General features: G+C 42.4%; 2 protein-coding genes across 3 annotated transcripts in view; one reads left to right on the forward strand and one right to left on the reverse strand.

The window, feature by feature from the left end:
• The window catches only part of LOC117136869, a 59,242-nt gene extending 45,967 nt beyond the window's left edge, over window positions 1-13,275 (reverse strand). For both annotated transcript variants that reach the window (XM_033297970.1, XM_033297971.1), the window contains exon 1: window positions 11,863-13,275. The gene's annotated coding sequence lies outside the window, so the exon portion shown is untranslated. The remainder of the gene's footprint in view (window positions 1-11,862) is intronic.
• Window positions 13,276-14,071: 796 nt separating this feature from the next.
• LOC117136601 (ATP synthase subunit alpha, mitochondrial) lies at window positions 14,072-17,141 on the forward strand. Its single transcript, XM_033297584.1, has 4 exons — window positions 14,072-14,239; window positions 14,864-15,444; window positions 15,536-16,337; window positions 16,447-17,141. Exons 1-4 carry the CDS (start codon window positions 14,174-14,176, stop codon window positions 16,654-16,656), a joined length of 1,659 nt encoding a protein of 552 aa, XP_033153475.1. The 5' UTR covers window positions 14,072-14,173; the 3' UTR covers window positions 16,657-17,141.
• The last annotated feature ends 1,398 nt before the right edge of the window (window positions 17,142-18,539 follow it).

Here is an 18,539-nt window from a genome sequence, read left to right on the forward strand (position 1 = left end):
TTTTCGTTTGCCCACCCTTCGAAATTAGTTTTTTCGTTTGCCCACTCTTAAAAATAAAAAATTTCGATTGCCCACCCCTTAAAACTAAATAATTTCGTTTGCCCATCCTTTAAAATTAGTTTATTTCGTTTGCCCACCCTTTAAAATTAATTTTTTTCGTTTGCCCACCCTTCGAAATTAGTTTTTTCGTTTGCCCACTCTTAAAAATAAAAAATTTCGATTGCCCACCTCTTAAAACTAAATAATTTCGTTTGCCCATCCTTTAAAATTAATTTTTTCGTTAGCCCACCTCTTTAAAATAAACATTTTCAGTTAAAAACGTTTGCCCACCCCTTAAAAATGTTTTTTTTTCGATTTTCTACTTATAAAACCAAATTTGTACATATTTATGTAATAACTGTAAGTTGTGCCGCCAATTCACATATGTATCTTAGGATCGGCGGACAGAATCACTAATATTATATGATTATGATGAACGTACATAAGGAGATCGCAACCCGTTACACAGTTTTTTCTTTAATATTTATATAATGTTAATCATTCGCTTACAATTTATAAATTTTTCTTAATCATTGATAAATTTCATGCAAGTGTTGATGAACATACATATGTATATATATAGTTTTTTGTATATATATATATATATATGTGTGTTCATCATAATCATATAATATTAGTGATTCTGTCCGCCGATCCTAAGATACATATGTGAATTGGCGGCACAACTTACAGTTATTACATAAATATGTACAAATTTGGTTTTATAAGTAGAAAATCGAAAAAAAAAACATTTTTAAGGGGTGGGCAAACGTTTTTAACTGAAAATGTTTATTTTAAAGAGGTGGGCTAACGAAAAAATTAATTTTAAAGGATGGGCAAACGAAATTATTTAGTTTTAAGAGGTGGGCAATCGAAATTTTTTATTTTTAAGAGTGGGCAAACGAAAAAAAATAATTTTGAAGGGTGGGCAAACGTTAAAATGTAATATTAAAGGGTGGGCAAACGAAAAAAATTAATTTCAAAGGATGGGCAAAGACACCTAGGTAAACTTGAATGTCTTATATTTTCTAAAGTATAAATTTTTTCAAAATTGTAAAGGGTGGGCAAACGTGGGCAAACGATGTTATTGCGATTTAAAAAAAAAAAATTGAAAAAAGTGAAATTTTTGATCTTTGAAAATTTTCAAAAATTTCAAAATTCTAAAGGGTGGGCAAACGTGGGCAAACGAAGTTATTGCGATTAAAAAAAAAAAATTTTGAAAAAAGTGAAATTTTTGATCTTCGAAAATTTTCGAACTTTTTCGAAAATCCATATCTCAAAAACTGGACGTGGGCAAAAAAAACTAATTGGTGGGCAAACATGGGCAAAAAATGGGCAAACGATTCCAGCTTTTAAATTTCAAAAATTCGATTTTTCCGAACCCAGCTTCTTTGAGCTGTCGGTGGCTTGCTTTGCTTCACTCAGTGCACTCAGAGAAATGATACCAAACTTGTAAGCAAATAGCATAAATAATCTAATAAATAATACATCTTTCTGTATACCCACAAAAACTGCATAAAAGGTAAGTATACCCGTAAAAGTATGTTTTGTAAGACTAATATACAAATTATTACATATTAAATACTTTGATTTTTCTATGTATACTATAGGGAACACTTTCCGTCTTTGTTTTAAGTGCATTCCTGTGACCATTTGCGCGCCTCTAATGAAAACACAATAAAAATTTTGCGCTTTTCTGCCTTCCCAAGTGGCTGTGAAATTTTTGATGAGTTTGTCAGCTTGTGGGAATTGTGCCAATCGCCGGCGCTTCTGCTGTCGCCGAACGAATACTTATTAAGCGCACTGTGCGCTCTTCGCAATTTGGTTCGATTTAATTAAGCCGCTGCTCCCTCGCTCCTTGGGAGTGAAGGTCAAAGGCCGTCGTCTTCTGCTGAGGATTACCCATTGCCAGATAATTATTCGATGACTGCACGACACACTCAAGTGGATGACTATTTTTGCAGTAACTCCATTAGTCTGGAGCACATTCCTCGCCGTTCTGCGGCACAAAGTCAATAAACAACTTCATCTTAGTCTAAAGTTTCATCGGAGCGACAAAGTTCTCAACTTTCTTTTCTCTTGATGGCCAATTAGTTGGCTGAAATTGCAAAAGTCCTTTAAAGCGTTTATGGCCTATATGAATTTCAAACGCCAGCCGACTGAGAAATCAATCACCAGCCAAGACTTTTCGTTTTATAAATGTAGGCAAGTCTGATATCCATTTCCCCAGCTAACCTCGCTGCCTGCGATACCTTATTTTTCCTCCGCTTTTGAAACTGACACGCTGCTCTGAGGCGCAAATCTCATTTCCCTTGTGGCGGCAGAAGCCACTGAAAAAATGCTCCCCTTTCCTCGTCCGTCGTTTCTTTTTTCGGGTAACCCAATTTGATGGCCAGTGCTCCGCTGCTTTGGCTCTCTGCTTACGTCACAGCTTCGCACCTCGCACAACTGGCTTTCTGTGTCACACACACTGGCAAAGGGGCGCGCACACACACACGCAGACAGACGGGGTCAAAATACTAGTGGTAGTGCAAATCGTTTTACAAAACTAACATCTTATAATTTCAAGAGTTTTAACTAATGAAATGAAAAGTAGGTTTTGAACTTTCCGAAAACGTAGTTACTTAAAAACAAAATAAAAGCCACAGTTAAACTATTCTACGAGTAAATGTGCAAATTCCTCAAGAAATAAAGCTAAACAAATGTATGTTGAAGAACCCATACTGTATTTGACTATTACTCTGACCCCAGTTGTATTGACGCACACACATAACCGCTCTACATTATGGCCAAAAAGTGTACGAAACAACACATCGGAATGAGAGGCATAAAAAATGGTAACAAAATTACATACATCAAAGGTGTTTTTTTTGTTTTTGTCTCTTTGAATATACGAGTGTGTGTGTGTGTGGGCGGAAGAGTGGGCGGGGCTGTGCAGGTTGTTTAAGGGTTGCTGCGGGCCATCATGCTGGTGACTGGTGGCCCATTTGTGTTGTTGCTGCTGCTGACCAATGGTCCGTGTAATTTTTTGGCAAGCATCTCCCTGCATATCAGCGCACTTGTGAACCTTTTTTGGTTTTTTTGGAGATGGGTCATGGAACATGCGTCCCTGGCCCTGCGATTGCTTTTCCATGTTACCTTTCGCTCCACAGACCCCCGCATCCTCGCAGCTCATTCACATTTATGATGAGTGTGCCCCCACTTTTCCAGCCCAGATAAACTTGGCAAATATGCGGCCCTAGTTTAAAGCCAGGGCACGCGCCGATTGACATCATTAAGCCCAGACCATCCCGAAGAGCAGCTAGTGGCGGCACTAAATCATGATTCTGGCCATCCAAAAAAAATATGACAAAAAGTGAATGCACAACCAAATGAATGGCACACATGGGAAACGCTGTACGAGGGCTGGGCAGGAAAATGTAAAGAGTTTTGATTTATGCAAACAGTTTACTATTCACTGGGATAACAAAAAACGGCTTGCGCTGAAAATTACCTATCTTAAAGCGGGAAATCCGGAGATGGGATCTCCGAAATGTAAATGAGCGTTATTCTCAATTTATTTCCGCTTGTATTGTATGGCAGCAGTTCAGAATGATAAAGTTGTTATGGTGAGACAAAGATATTTATACAGCAGCAGCGTATGGAATCCACTAAACCCGTTTTTTTTTAATATACCGTGCTGTGTGAACCTAATCCAATTAATAAAAGCCAGGAGGCAACTTTAAAGGGAAACCCGGCAGATTGATCCTTAAGCAAACGGAACTCAATCAAGTTGTAAAGCGAGTATCCATATTTATGCGCATCCAGATGCTCTCAGATTTTTCGGCAATGGATCTATAAACAAGCCCATACAGCGAGGCTGTAAAGTTGATAAGACCAAGCCCCAAAATACGCTCCCCAGCCAGATGCTCCCCACAGAAATCGGTGTGCGTGTGTGGGTGCTTGTGTGTGGTTCTTTCTTCTCGCCTTGTTTGCACTTGGTTATTGATAGTGCTTCAATCTGAGGAAATAATAAATAAATGAGCCTAACGTCACGGCTCATGTCGTTGGCCCACCTACGCCCCCACCTTGCCCCCGCGCCTCTCCGCAAACACGCAAACACATGCACACTTAAGCATACACGCACTCACACACACACATGCGCTTACCAGCACACACACACACACACAGCACACTCCCCCAAAACAGACTCATTCACTCACGACATTTCCTCTTCTGGTGCTGCTGCTCCTGTTTTCCATTTTCATTCTCTAGGCTCGTTCCCCCGTCTGTTTCTCAATTTTCCTCGGAGCTGCCAACATTTTTCACATCTCTGCTGTGCCTGCACTGAGAAAAATTCAATGTCCAACAAAAGCTTTATATAGATTTTACTTAAAGGTTTCTCTATAAAATAATTGTTTATAAAATGTTTTACAAAATTGCAAATTGGCACTCCAATACACGTATGTATAAAATATATATCTTAAATGTGGTAATTAATGCATCAACATTTTTCCAGTGTATATATCTGCTCGGTCCTCTACGTACGTGTATGTGACGTATACGCAACGTGTGCCATATTTTTACATGCCCGCCGGGCAACAACAACTGCGACAACAAGCCGCCTGCAACTGACAGGTCGCACTGCCTATGACGACTGCCACAGGCCAGCATTTTCTTCTCCACTTTTTTTTAGCGCGCCTCGCAGCAGTGTGTCCACCGGCCCCCTTCCCTCGCATCGTTCGTTCCGTACAAAGAGCAAATTGTTTTTATAGAACACATCCTTCGCTCCTTCGCTGCCACTGCAACCCCCTGACATCTCAATTTGTTGGCATTGTTGTGCAGTTTGCTTGCGAGCTTACAAGTTTCTTATTGCAATGCAAATTAACATTTTTCCAGAGCGCGCATACACACGCACTTGGGTGAAATTTCATTAACATTGCGTATACGCCCGGTCGGCCGTGTACTCATTAAGTAATCTGTTTCAACTGAGGCTGCTGCAAGGCACCTGTCCATAAAATGCATTAATCAACCGCCTGGCAATTTACTTCGCATGCTGGGAAATTAAGCGTTGGCAAAAATTTTAACTGACGACGCATCCGGCGTAAGTATTCACAAAGGAATGCGTTAAGTAATAGCATTTAAGGAGTGCAAATGGGAAAGCGTTATGTTTGTCATTGCACTTTATGCAAATGTGCAAATATTTCTTTAAAATCTTTAAAAGTGCAATCCAAATAATTCACATGACATGTGAATTCATTCACACACATGACTTTTTTATGTCTAATTTGGAGTGACGCCCGTTGGCATCCATTTCATCGTTGGCCTGTCGATTTGCCTTTTAATAATTCGAGTGGCATTTTATCGTTTTCGGCATGAGTATGAGAACTCAAAAACATATATTTATATCAGCTCAAAGAAAACATTTTCTGACATTTTAATATTTTGTTTTTATTATAGTGTCGCACTCGCACACACAACGGACACGCATTTGCTCTTAAATAATTCAGACACATGTAATGCCCCAGTATATTCATCGATACCCAAGCTCACTGTGTCAGTTTGCTCTGACTGTCATTGCTTTTAAAAACTTTACGGCACTTGTGGGTTTTTTGTTTTTTTGGTATTTTCATGAAAATAAGTGAGCAAGGGTGGACCAGCAGATGAAAATAGTTTGTTGTAAACACAACATTTCCCAAGATTATTTTAGAAAATTAAGGAGCAGTACTATCTTAATTGCCTTTCAACGTCAAAAGTTCATTTAAAAATCGAAATCTCCTTTTAGTTTTGAATTCAGAGCCACCCTAATGCGTATTCAAATATTTGTAGTAAATTACGGAGCGCATATCGAGTGAAAAGTGTCAGAGGCAAAGTTGGAGTAAGGTCAAGTTTTGTGTTCTCGTTTTTCGATATCTGGGAACCGTCTGCCAATCACAGTCGTGTGTGGGTGTGTGTGTGTGTGCTAGGGTCCTTTGCTATCTTCCATATCCTTTTACTTTGAATCCAGCAGCTGCTGCTTTTATGCCTTTCTCCCACATCATCGGCGGTGTCGAGATGTCGATGTCGTAGAATCGTCGCCGTCGCATTGCACATAAAACACTTTTATTGCTCATTTAGATATTTATGCGCAGTTTTATTATAATGAAAATTGTGCGTATGCGTGCGGTTTTTATTGTGATTGCATCGAGGCCAACGAAAGAGTCCCAAGTTGTGGTGCGTCACACAATTTTGCGCTCTCTATCTACCATCCACATCTGTATGTTTGCCGAGTTTCAAACTTTCCACTGCACGTGGTTTTGATTTGTTTTCCCCTCCGTATGGAGCTCAATTTTACGCAGCTTTTGCCTTTTTGCATTTTATGCGTTCTTGCTTTTTACGAGCCTCACGTCGACCGCAAAACAAATTCAAATGGCAAACGGCAAGCGGCGAATGTCGCACAACGAATCGAGATCTGAGCCAAAAACCGAAGCTGATAAGTGCCCGCAGAAGTAGGCAACGATTTTTTCATCGCTTTCTGAGCCGCTGTGTGCCATTTAATTGCAAATTTATGTGTAAGCGCGTGGGGAGAAATTAATGACCGAAACTGCGTAACGAGCTTTCGAAAAAGTATGCGCCCCGCGATTGGCACTGGAACATGGTTGTACCATTAATTATCACTGAAATTATCGATAAACGCGGAGAGGTGCTTTCCTTAAAATTATATAATAATTTAAACATTAATTGTGCACTTCAAGCGATTACTTTTGTTACAGCCAGTATATGATGCATTTATTGCTATTAAATATATCCCATCAAGTGAGCTTCTGAAACCATAATTATTTATTAACCATTCAGTTGATGGCAATTTATCCCATCTCATCTATATACAGTAAAATATAAAATTGAATGTGTATATGTATAGATATTTTTCTCTAGTACTGATGAGTTTTTGTCTAACACATGTTTATTTCAACTTTGCGGCAAATTTGGACGTATTTGGCTAAGTGCAATTAATGCACAAATTATAAAACCAGCATCGAGGCGGTTGCCACACCTACAACCACTCGAAATCAACAGCGACAGAACAACAGCCGCAGCAATAATAATTACAAACCAATTAAACGCATATTTACATATTGTCTTTGTCATAATGCAGTCGAAGATACAGATACAATGAATGCGATTACACACACTCATACACTCACACATACAGATGTAGATGTATGTATGGGTGCATCGCTGGGGACTCGCCAGCAACAACAACCATGACAACGACAACTGATTGACGACAAACTGTCAATGGCACGAACACAAAACCAAACGCATACGCATACGCGTACGTTATGGCCACCCACCAGATCCTCCAGAACCACTAGGACCACACAACAGCCACATACAGCCACACTCATAGGCAATTGGATTTGCCATTTTCGTAAGTGAGTTTGAATGTGAGATTAAGCAAATATTGCGGTAAATTCAATTTTCAATTCAAAGCAATTGAGCAGGAAAAGGCGTTAACGAAATGCAAGGCTTTCCCAAGGAGTTGCTACCTCAAGGATCTCAGAAGTGTCTTGGCACTGATGCATTAATATTGCGCTTAACTAGCGAGCAACTGCAAGTCAAACTAACTGATTAAACATCAATATTTCTAGTTAAGTGTGGAACACAATAACTCAAAAGCTCGCTAAATTCAATTTAGTTCGGTTTAACCTTTTAAACAACTCAAATATCGCAACTCAAAACAACTCAAATAGAAACTTTATGGTGTCTTATTCAGAGAATTTTTAATTACTTTAGTTCTACAAAAAGCTACAAAAAGAATAATAATTAAAACTAAAACCAATGTTGATTATATAGAAGCGAATACCAAGATTATTAAGAATGCTGGAGGATTGTGCCATTGCCTATTTTCACCTATCTATGTATTGTGCGAAAATTCAGTTGTCAACGCAACTTGAAAGTTACTGCTGGCATCTATTATTAGCCAATTGCATCTTCCCACACATGTTTCTAGTCGATCTGCACACACTCACACAGAGCACAATTTCTATCATGTTTTTTATGAGCTATTGTTAAAAACTGCCAGAAATAATAACTGACCATATCCTATGGGTTTCTTTTCAGTTTAATACATAAAGAGGAGGTTCTTACTATCGTATCAAATATTACTATCATGGAATAAAATAAATTTTACTCTACATACTATATACAAAATATAAAAATATATGAAAAACACTTCCATTTTCAATGCAAAGCAGCTTGATGAACTTGCAATCGGATTTCCATGCTGTATACTATGTACCTACATATGTACGTGCAACAAATAATAGTGTATACCATGTGCAATTGTTTCGCTGAGTGCACACACCGAGGATGGTCCATTAGAGTGGTCAGTTGGCCAGTTGACATCCGTCCTCCGGAGCCTCGTTTCGTCTCCTTTGGCTAATGCGGCCACTGGGCAGTCAACTGATTCTGGTTCGTCCAGCCCCAACTGCCTTGTACAGCACTCCTTGTGTAGCGCAGTTGTGTTGATTTTGCCCTTTGGCTGACACAGAATGTTGTTGACTTTGCATATTAAACCAAATGAGAATGCAGAAGCGGGTAACAACAGAACGGGGGCATTGTTGAAAGATGGTGGGTGGGAGGTGGCGGGGCACTTGGGCACTTATAAGGCTACTTTTTCATTTGTGACGCCCACGTTAAACTTTAATTAATTATATACAGTTTGTTTGGCAAATTAAAAATTGTTGACTTTCACAGAATCGCAGAATGATGACGGGGCCGATGGAGAGGAACCGGAAAATGAGGTTGGGGGAATTTTAATTAGGCAACCCCACTCCCACACCCACACACACATAAACAGGCAGACAGACAGAGTGAAAGGTTGCGTAAGAGGCTTAAAGTGCGAAAATGGTAGAAAAACTGCTATAGGAAAATGTGAAATGCTGTCGAGTGTGACGTCCAATAAGAATTAGAGGCCAACAGGAGCGTCAAACAGAGCCAGTTGTTGCTGTTTTCCTTATTGCCATTGATTGACACGAAAAGCGGCCACGCTTTCAGGTGTGTGTGTGTGTTCGTTTGTTCGTGTGTGTTTTTGTGTGTGTATTTCACGGGTCCGCAATTTTTGGCACAGACGTGGGCAAATTGGGTGAAAGGGCCAGGGCGCTGGGAACCTGCTTTTCAGTGGCTGATGGGAGAGATGGAGATGCTGAGAAGGCTCCAACGTGGCCATCCACGCTAATTGGAGCACGTCGCAGCACACTCCAACACTGCAAAAAAGCAGCGCCCGATATCGATAACAAAATCAGCAGATTTGCATAAGTTCTTTTCGTCTACAGATAATTGTTTGAGAAACTTTCTTTGATATCCGTTTTTTTTTCCAAATTTCGATAATGACTCCAGACTTGCTAATGGATCAGTTTTCCAAACCGGTCAGCTTATCACCTAACTCTTTTCTCAGTGTACACGTGCAAAGACCCAGGTGAAAACGAAGAAATGCACTTAATTGGAATACGACACGGAGTGTAGGACAAGTGCGTTGCCATTGCTCTATGATTAATTAGTGGTCACCGGAAAGGTTGCGGACAAAATAGCGAAGTACACGGGGTGAAAAACTAAAACTGTCCGCACAGATGATTGATACCTTTGGAAAAAAAGTTGGCAAAAATCAATTCGAAAGCACTTTAGTTCAGGTGTTCTAAAGTGCCATAATAAATTGTTCCCATTTTTCGCAACCCAATCAAATTATTGATTTTACAATCTACTTTAGGGCTAGAGGTGTGGAATTAATTGCCTCGGCATTCTCGGCAGCGAAACAAAGCCATCGTCTCCAGCGAGAATTCCCCCTGAAATGAAGCTTTTCTCGACGTTTGTCGCGTTTCGTCTTACGCATAATTAGCCAGCGTAAGTAAACTCCTTAAGCTGCAGTTAAAAGCCATAAAACTTGCGCGCATCGTTGGCTGTCATGTTAAATTCATAATTTCAATTTGAAATTGTTATTACAGCCGTCGTTGTTTTGCCCGTCCCGTCCCATCGCCTCCCATCCCACCCCCATCATTTCGCCTCAGCTCCCCCTTCAGGATCCTGCCTGATTATTATTGACAGTTGCCGACGTCTTCTGTTCCGTTATGTTCTGTTCTGTTCAGAGCTGTCCTGTTCTCTTGGCTTTGTTTTAGTTGTCAGACACACACCCTATCCTGCTCATTTTAGTCTCATAAATATGCAAATTAATCATTTGCGGAAATTTACATACTTAATAAGTCGCTTTAATTAAATGTTCACGCACGCATGCCTTGCAATCTTGCCCCCGAGAATCGCATGAAATCGGCGGAATCCTTTTTTCCACATTAATGCCAGTTTGTTAATTGTGCTGCAGCTGGAATTCATCTCCATACAGCTCTGGATCTCGATATGCATCGGGCGCAATGTTAAAAAACTCTGACCAACTGGCAACTGTTTCGCATTTTTCGGGACACGGTCACGTTTCCATTCAAAGCACCAGTGGCAACAGCACAAAAACAGTTTATCTGCCGAAAACAGCAAACAAAAAATTAAGAAAAAACAGGCGAAAAAAAAAAAACGATGAGCACAGAAATCTTTTTTATGTGTTCAACGAAAATGTTCCCCAAAACGAAAAAGAGCACCAGTGGCATTAAAAAAAGTATGCAAACTGAGGCGCAGCGAACATAAATTAACATTTTTATGCCCCGCTGCAATGGACCAACAAGAAGTTGGCTCAAAAACTGAAACCGGTTGGGGGATGGGTTCTGGGTCTCGAATAGTGGGTGGTGGGGCCTACCAGCGGCTTCTAATGCCCGCATTATTTACGAGGAAGCTGAGGGCCCATTCACATCTCTCCATTTCATTTCATTTCATTTTATTTCATTTCTGTGCTGTTATGCTCTGTCCTGTTCGTTTCGTTTCGTTTCCATTTCGCCTCGCCGCATTCCCTGCCATTTGCCTTTGACGCCACAAATAATTTTAATTGGTTTTCCTTTTGCGCAGACCCTCAACCCCAGATGGTAATGACTTTATTTCTATATATTGTGAATTCACTGGGTTCTAAAACCATAAGACCATAACTTGCCATCGACCAAGGGTAAGCAAGAAATATCAACAAAATTGGTCATCAATTTGGAAGCAAATTGGACATACGGAGGTAAATCAAACAGAAGAGAGATTAGATACCAGTTTGTGTGAATGGCGAAAATATTTTTAAGTTTGTCAACAAGATAGAAATAGCTCAAACAACATTAATTTACCAGAATGCTGATGGTGAACAACCTAAATCATCCCTCAAATATGCTATAGCATTCTCCATTTATTCATATTATTAAACTTTTGCAAGTGTGTTTGTGCTGCAGCCGCAATTGCAATTTGATTTGGGCAAATTTACATAAATGCGAATATGTGTTGTTTGTGGATTTGCACTAGCAACTTTTGGTTTTGATGAATGGGAAAACAGTTGCTGGCAGATAGAAGGTGGGGAAGACGAGCTGCCGCAATTATGTGAATTGGGTTATTTCCCAAAGTTATATAATTGCCAAAATACTCAATTTAATATCACAAGTACAAACAAATTTATATTTTTTTAGTCAAACAGTGAAGTTATTATAATCTGAAGTAGATACTGTGGAAGTACATTTAGGAAATTTATGTACACAGCTATAATGTTATAGTTTGCTTTTAATGAGAAGAATGGCAAATAAATGAAACATATACACATGTATAATGTACATAATGTACATATACATATATATGTATGGACATATGTACATGCATACGAGTAGATATTGATACTGCAATTAACCAGCGGAAATTGCAATTTGTAGCATACTTTTTGGGCCTTGCTGACCATTAACTCACCTTTCTTAGCTGCAAGTTTCACTTTTGCTTTCGTCCTTTCTTCAACTCTCTTTCTCTCTCGCTCTCTCTCTCTCTCTCTTGGTCGTTCTCTCGCTCTCCTTCTCTCTCTATCTCTTTGGCTCTCCTTTTTCTCCTCTTTTTTTTACTCACTCAGACAGCTTAGAAAGCCATTGTTTTAGTTGTAGCTGCTAATGTTGTTGTTGCTTTTGTTGTCATTCCGAAGTCAGCGACACACACGCACACACACTGGCACACACACGCATAACGGTTGTCGTGGGAGAGGGACGGCGGACGAGCGGGCGAATTCATTAGGCATGCGGGAATTTTAATTTCACTTGCTCACACGCGCGCACATATGTGGCGACATATTTCTCAAACATTTTCGTTAGATGATGTTGTTCTTGCTGTTGCTGTTTTTGCTATTATGCTTGTTGTTGTTGTTTTTCCTCCCGTAGCCGATGTCGTTGTTGTTGGTGCTGGGCATTCTATGGCCTTTGTTTTTGCCCGAGCGGCGCTTTTCAATTTGCATGTCGCGCTGACCTTGCCGCCAAGTGGAAATATCTGTGCCAGCACACACGCACACACGCGTTCTTTCACGCTGACAGCTGTCAAAAATTGCGGATGGCGGATGGCGAATGGCGGATGCGAATGCGGATTTTACAGCTGTATGTGTAGCTGGAGCACGTAGATGCCGCCGATACGCGGCTGCCGGCGACGATAACGGTCCAAAATCTCCATCTTTTCACAAAAAACTAGAGAGTTTAATGTTCAGTCAAGTGCGTGAGTGAGTGGGACGGAGGACGCACTCGCCCCCCTGCTTCCACACTTCCTCTCCCGCTCGCACTCCGTGCTCCTCAGCTTATTTATCTTTTCCCCGTTGCCTTTGTTCTACGCTCTCTGTGCGTGCGGTTCTTATATATGTGTGTGTGTGATGACAAATTTCTGTCATTGTCTGTGTGCAGCAGCAGGAGCAGCATCCAAATATAAAAAAAGAAAACCGAGTATCTCTTCCAGTTTCAGAGTTTTCGTTCCTCTTTTTTATGTGTTTTTTGGAGATTGGACGCTGGATGTCCAATTCTTTGTTGCGATAATTTGCATAATAAACGTTGTTGCCGAAAATTAAGAAAAATGAAACGGAACACCGGATAACACGTGGCCAGAAATTTCAAGACTTTTCTGGCCCCGCAGAAGGCAGCTTTCTGGACTTTTTCGGAGGAGAGGTGGTGAAAATCCAGTGGGTTTATCCTCACACAAATATCCTCACATTAATGGCACATGCTATTTTCCCCTACATTTGGCACCTAGCACCCAGCTTTCACCCGCAGTACCGTTATGTACCGTTATACCGTTCCGTTTTACCGCCGCGTTGTGTTCACAGGACCGCACAAGCTCAGACTGAAGCGACGAAGTGAAGCTGCGTGAGCGAGCGGCTGGATGCTTTTACGCTTTAATACTAAAAAAAAAAAGTAAAACGGTCCTTTTTGCTTTCGTTCGCTCGCGCGCACAGCTTCCTTTGCTTCCTCTTTGTGTTCGGCGTGTAGACTTTCTCGCCGCTCTCTTTGCGCAACAATGAAACGCTTGAAAGTCTCCAAAATGAACAGACCGTTTTAATAACTCGGCCATATTTCGAACGCATTCCGATAAGCATTTACTCCAAAATCCACTATGTAATTCTGTTAAGGTAAATAGGGATGTAATCTGCCATTCTAATTACCATAGCATGCTTGTAGGCTGCTTATTAATTAGCCCAGAGCTCTTCAAAGCATAATTATGGCTGCGTTTATATATAAATAAAGTTATCGCAACAGTTTTTAACGATCTTCTTGTCAGTCGACGTAATTCCCTTGGTATTATCAAATTAGTGTGAATGAATCACATGAATGGATTTAAAATTTTCTAATAAGATTTCTATAAGTAAACACATCATCAACCATCGTATGTATTAATGTCACCACCAAGGGTGCCCGTATTACGACATAACGTGACAACATATTTAAGTTGAATTTTTAAAAAACAAGCATAAAAATTATCTGTTATAATGAAATTCATTTTAGGTTTCATTTTAGTTTTGAGTATTAATTACATTTGGGAAATTGTATTGTGTCGCGCAAGCTGCCACCACTGAGGGTGACCATACTTGCGACCAGTGTGCACGTACCGCGCAATCGCCAGCACTTCGGCCGTTTCCCAGCACTGCCTTACCGAACGTCTGGCCAGCGACCATCTTGTGAAAAGTACTACGAGTGTGGAGAGGAGTTGGCTTAGGAATTGTACAATTACTTCTGCGGCGAACAGTTAAAAAGCATTAAAAATGTCGATTTTTTCCGCCCGCCTGGCGTCTTCGGTCGCCCGTAACCTGCCCAAGGCTGCCAACCAGGTACCGCACCGAATTCCAGCAATTAAATTACCCGACGAAGAGTTGGCGAAAAAGTGTAATACATAACCGAATCGATGGGGTACTTTGCAGAAAATTAGTGCATCCGGGTGCTTTAAAGATCGATCGAACTGTGGATAAAGACTTCCTGGATGCGTAGCAAGTATTCGGGTGGGATTTTGTCCCATTTTCCAACAAGAATTTTATGTTACGCAATGCGGCGAATTGCAAGGCGGCCGCTGAAATTGTGGGTTACATAATCAGTGCAAACCGAGAATTTGCCAAGCAAAACAGAGTTTTTGGTTATTTTGTCAGTAAAAGTGTGCGAAAAACGCTGCAATGTCGTTGTTTTTGTCCTGACATTACATAATTGTGCCGTGGGTGAGATGCGGTGCCCGAGAAGTTTGAGGTTAGATGCGGCTGTCGAGCAAGTGGTGAAGGTGGAAAGAATACAAAGTGGGGATGTGCCGACATCCATATACCCTGTAAGCAGTGGATTTTTTTTAACTAGCTAGAAAGTACTGGAGAGGAGTATTTGAACGATCGTACCCTGCGGTTATCCAACGACACGGACCTACGCCTTACATAATCTCGCATAATCATATCGATTAACCTACTCTCTTGCAGGTCGCCTGCAAAGCCGCCTATCCCGCCGCCAGTCTTGCTGCCCGCAAGCTCCATGTGGCCAGCACGCAGCGTAGCGCCGAGATCTCCAACATCCTGGAGGAGCGCATCCTGGGCGTCGCCCCCAAGGCTGATCTGGAGGAGACCGGCCGTGTGCTGAGCATCGGTGACGGTATCGCCCGTGTCTACGGTCTGAACAACATCCAGGCCGATGAGATGGTGGAGTTCTCCTCCGGACTGAAGGGCATGGCCCTTAACTTGGAGCCCGACAACGTCGGTGTTGTGGTCTTCGGTAACGATAAGCTGATCAAGCAGGGCGATATCGTCAAGCGTACCGGTGCCATCGTGGATGTGCCCGTCGGTGATGAGCTGCTGGGTCGCGTCGTCGATGCCCTAGGAAATGCCATCGATGGCAAGGGCGCCATCAACACCAAGGACCGTTTCCGTGTGGGAATCAAGGCCCCCGGCATCATCCCCCGTGTGTCCGTGCGCGAGCCTATGCAGACCGGTATCAAGGCCGTCGACTCTCTGGTGCCCATCGGTCGTGGTCAGCGTGAGCTGATCATTGGCGATCGTCAGACTGGGTAAGATTCTAGAGATAATCAAACCACGAAAACCATTTCTTAATTACTAGCAAGCAATATCTAACCGACAAATTTTGTATTAAATATGTAGTAAGACCGCTCTGGCCATCGACACCATCATCAACCAGAAGCGCTTCAACGAGGCCCAGGACGAGTCGAAGAAACTGTACTGCATCTACGTTGCCATTGGCCAGAAGCGTTCCACCGTCGCCCAGATCGTGAAGCGTCTGACCGACTCCGGCGCCATGGGCTACTCCGTGATCGTGTCGGCCACCGCCTCCGACGCTGCTCCCCTGCAGTACTTGGCCCCCTACTCCGGATGCGCCATGGGAGAGTACTTCCGCGACAAGGGCAAGCACGCCCTGATCATCTACGATGATTTGTCCAAGCAGGCTGTGGCTTACCGTCAGATGTCCCTGCTGCTGCGTCGTCCCCCAGGTCGTGAGGCCTACCCCGGTGATGTGTTCTACCTGCATTCGCGTCTGCTGGAGCGTGCCGCCAAGATGTCCCCCGCCATGGGAGGTGGTTCCCTGACTGCTCTGCCCGTGATCGAGACCCAGGCTGGCGATGTGTCCGCCTACATTCCAACCAACGTCATCTCGATTACTGATGGACAGATCTTCTTGGAGACCGAGTTGTTCTACAAGGGTATCCGCCCTGCCATCAACGTCGGTCTGTCCGTGTCCCGTGTGGGTTCCGCTGCCCAGACCAAGGCCATGAAGCAGGTTGCCGGTTCCATGAAGCTGGAGTTGGCCCAGTACCGTGAGGTCGCTGCCTTCGCCCAGTTCGGTTCCGATCTGGATGCCGCCACCCAGCAGCTGCTGAACCGTGGTGTGCGCCTCACTGAGCTGCTCAAGCAGGGTCAGTACGTGCCCATGGCCATTGAGGATCAGGTGTGTATGCCATAAGTGACCTAGCAACTAACTTATATCCGTAGTGACAACGCGGATATTGCGATTTCTGTGTAAAACCAAACCTCTAACGCATTGTCAAATCTCCCAGGTCGCCGTTATCTACTGCGGTGTGCGCGGTCATCTGGACAAGATGGATCCCGCCAAGATCACCAAGTTCGAGAAGGAGTTCTTGCAGCACATCAAGACCTCCGAGCAGGCTCTGCTCGACACCATCGCCAAGGACGGTGCTATCTCGGAGTCGTCCGATGCCAAGCTGAAGGACATTGTTGCCAAGTTCATGTCCACCTTCCAGGGTTAAGCATCAGCAGCAAACGAAGAATAGGAGTGCCGATGCGTGCAATTAACATCATAGATGGCTCGAATAATGCTGCCATCCCTGCGCGCCATCAACAACAACAAATAACAACCTACAACTTAAGATAAACAGAAATTATAAAACAAAAACAAGAGAAAACTCCTTTGCACATTCATGTTTTCCTGCGCATCCCACCGGGATCGCCTTCAATCCGTGGTCCGGTGCCATTATGCCGCAAAATCTTGGGAGAGAGAGAGCCGGCCCTGGCGACGGACTGGACGGCGAGCCCCAGCCGGATGCACTTTCGAGTTTCAGCGAAAAATCCTTGCGGTTCATCCAACCTCCTAAACGATAGATAATCCCCCGTTCTTCTACCTTAAATATGTAATCAATATTTGAAATATTGTAATCGAGAATAGTCGAAATAATGTCTGAGGATGATTGTGAAACGATGATGAATTAAAAACGATACTAAATTATACTCTAAATGAGTCCTGCTCACTCTTCTTTGCTGGTAATTAATGTTTGATGAATTATTTCCTTTTGCTTTTATTTTAATTCCCAATTTTGGTAATATATTTCAAAGAATTGTTGACAAATTGTTATGTTCTAAGCTATTTGGCTAGTCAGGTATATACCCTGTTAACGAGATGTCCTGCCAGAAACCTTTGAGAATATTTTGTTAATAGGTTTTTTTAAGCTTGGTTCCTTGAGGTTCTGTTTTGCCGAAATGGATTTTCCTAACTAATCCTGGTCCTTTCGCTCAGCTGATCCGCCAGACAACGAGCAGATGTCCTTTTGCGTAACCGTAACCTCCTGACCCCCGTGCGAATTAGCCACCCCTTGAACTACCTGAACGACTGCCTGCCTGCTCCAAGGCGCAGGATTCAGAAAGGAACTCGAGCCCGGTGGTTCGAAGTGGTTCATGCTGTGCATATTTGGGTAACAGCAAGCCAGAAGCGAGAGGAAGAAGTTCCCAAAAAGAGAAGAAGAAACAGAGGGGCCCAAGACCCAAAAACTGTAAGCCCAATTTATACGGCATGGAGTTTTTATGACGCCGATTGCCACTGGCAGCCAACATAAAATATGCCAAAAGGGAGGAGCAGCGGGGGTGCCGAGAAAAATGACTTTCTTTTTACTACATTTGTTTGACCGTAAACAAGAATTAATGAGAGTCATAAAACCGTCAAACTTAAATTTCGAACAGGCGCACAGCAAAGTCAGCAGGCCGTGTACAGTGGGCGCTCTGAAAGGCGAACAAATGTTGTAACTCAAACTTGTTATGCTACTAACGATAGCTATTTGAAGTATTCCTTTGATTCTGATAAATCGCTGATATGTTTTTTAGGAACCTAACTATATGATTACCTTTATTTGACTTTGTATCGAGTAACTACTGTACAAGAGAAAAGTGAGATAGACACCCACACACACACACACGCGCAACCATGTGCGAGCAATGTGCTCGGCAATTACCGCTGCCCATGGAACGATGGTACCAAAAAAGGAGAGAGAAGCGTGAAAAAGGGAAGAAGGAAAGGGAGAAGCGGAAGAGAAGTAACTGACCTGCGATCGGGAAGGTGACCTTCCCCAGGGGCGCCGCCTGTACATACGTTTGTATGTATGAACATAGGTGCAGGCAGCATGTACAGAGGTATATCACTGTACAAATATTGTGTATTCAGGATTGATAAGAAAGAAGGACAAAAGGACCTCTGTCCTTGGAAAAAGGGTCTGCGTTCATCTCAGGCTGTCTGGTTTTTTCAGGGGTGTGGAACATTTCTCACACTCATCAGCTGTCGGAAAGATTTCAAAACTAATGAAGTCACATGGCGGCACATTGCACGCAAGGTAAACACGAATATTGTTTATAAAATTACACAAAA

Source organism: Drosophila mauritiana, chromosome 2R, assembly GCF_004382145.1.
Source record: "Drosophila mauritiana strain mau12 chromosome 2R, ASM438214v1, whole genome shotgun sequence".
NCBI lineage: Eukaryota > Metazoa > Arthropoda > Insecta > Diptera > Drosophilidae > Drosophila > Drosophila mauritiana.

What these genes read in the sequence shown, in the direction of transcription:
- LOC117136601 (XM_033297584.1), top strand. Translation starts at nt 14,174, where the DNA reads ATGTCGATTTTTTCCGCCCGCCTGGCGTCTTCGGTCGCCCGTAACCTG. An exon ending in ATTGGCGATCGTCAGACTGG is followed by an intron (nt 15,445 to 15,535) that starts GTAAGATTCTAG and finishes TTAAATATGTAG; the next exon opens with TAAGACCGCTCTGGCCATCG. An exon ending in CCATGGCCATTGAGGATCAG is followed by an intron (nt 16,338 to 16,446) that starts GTGTGTATGCCA and finishes CAAATCTCCCAG; the next exon opens with GTCGCCGTTATCTACTGCGG.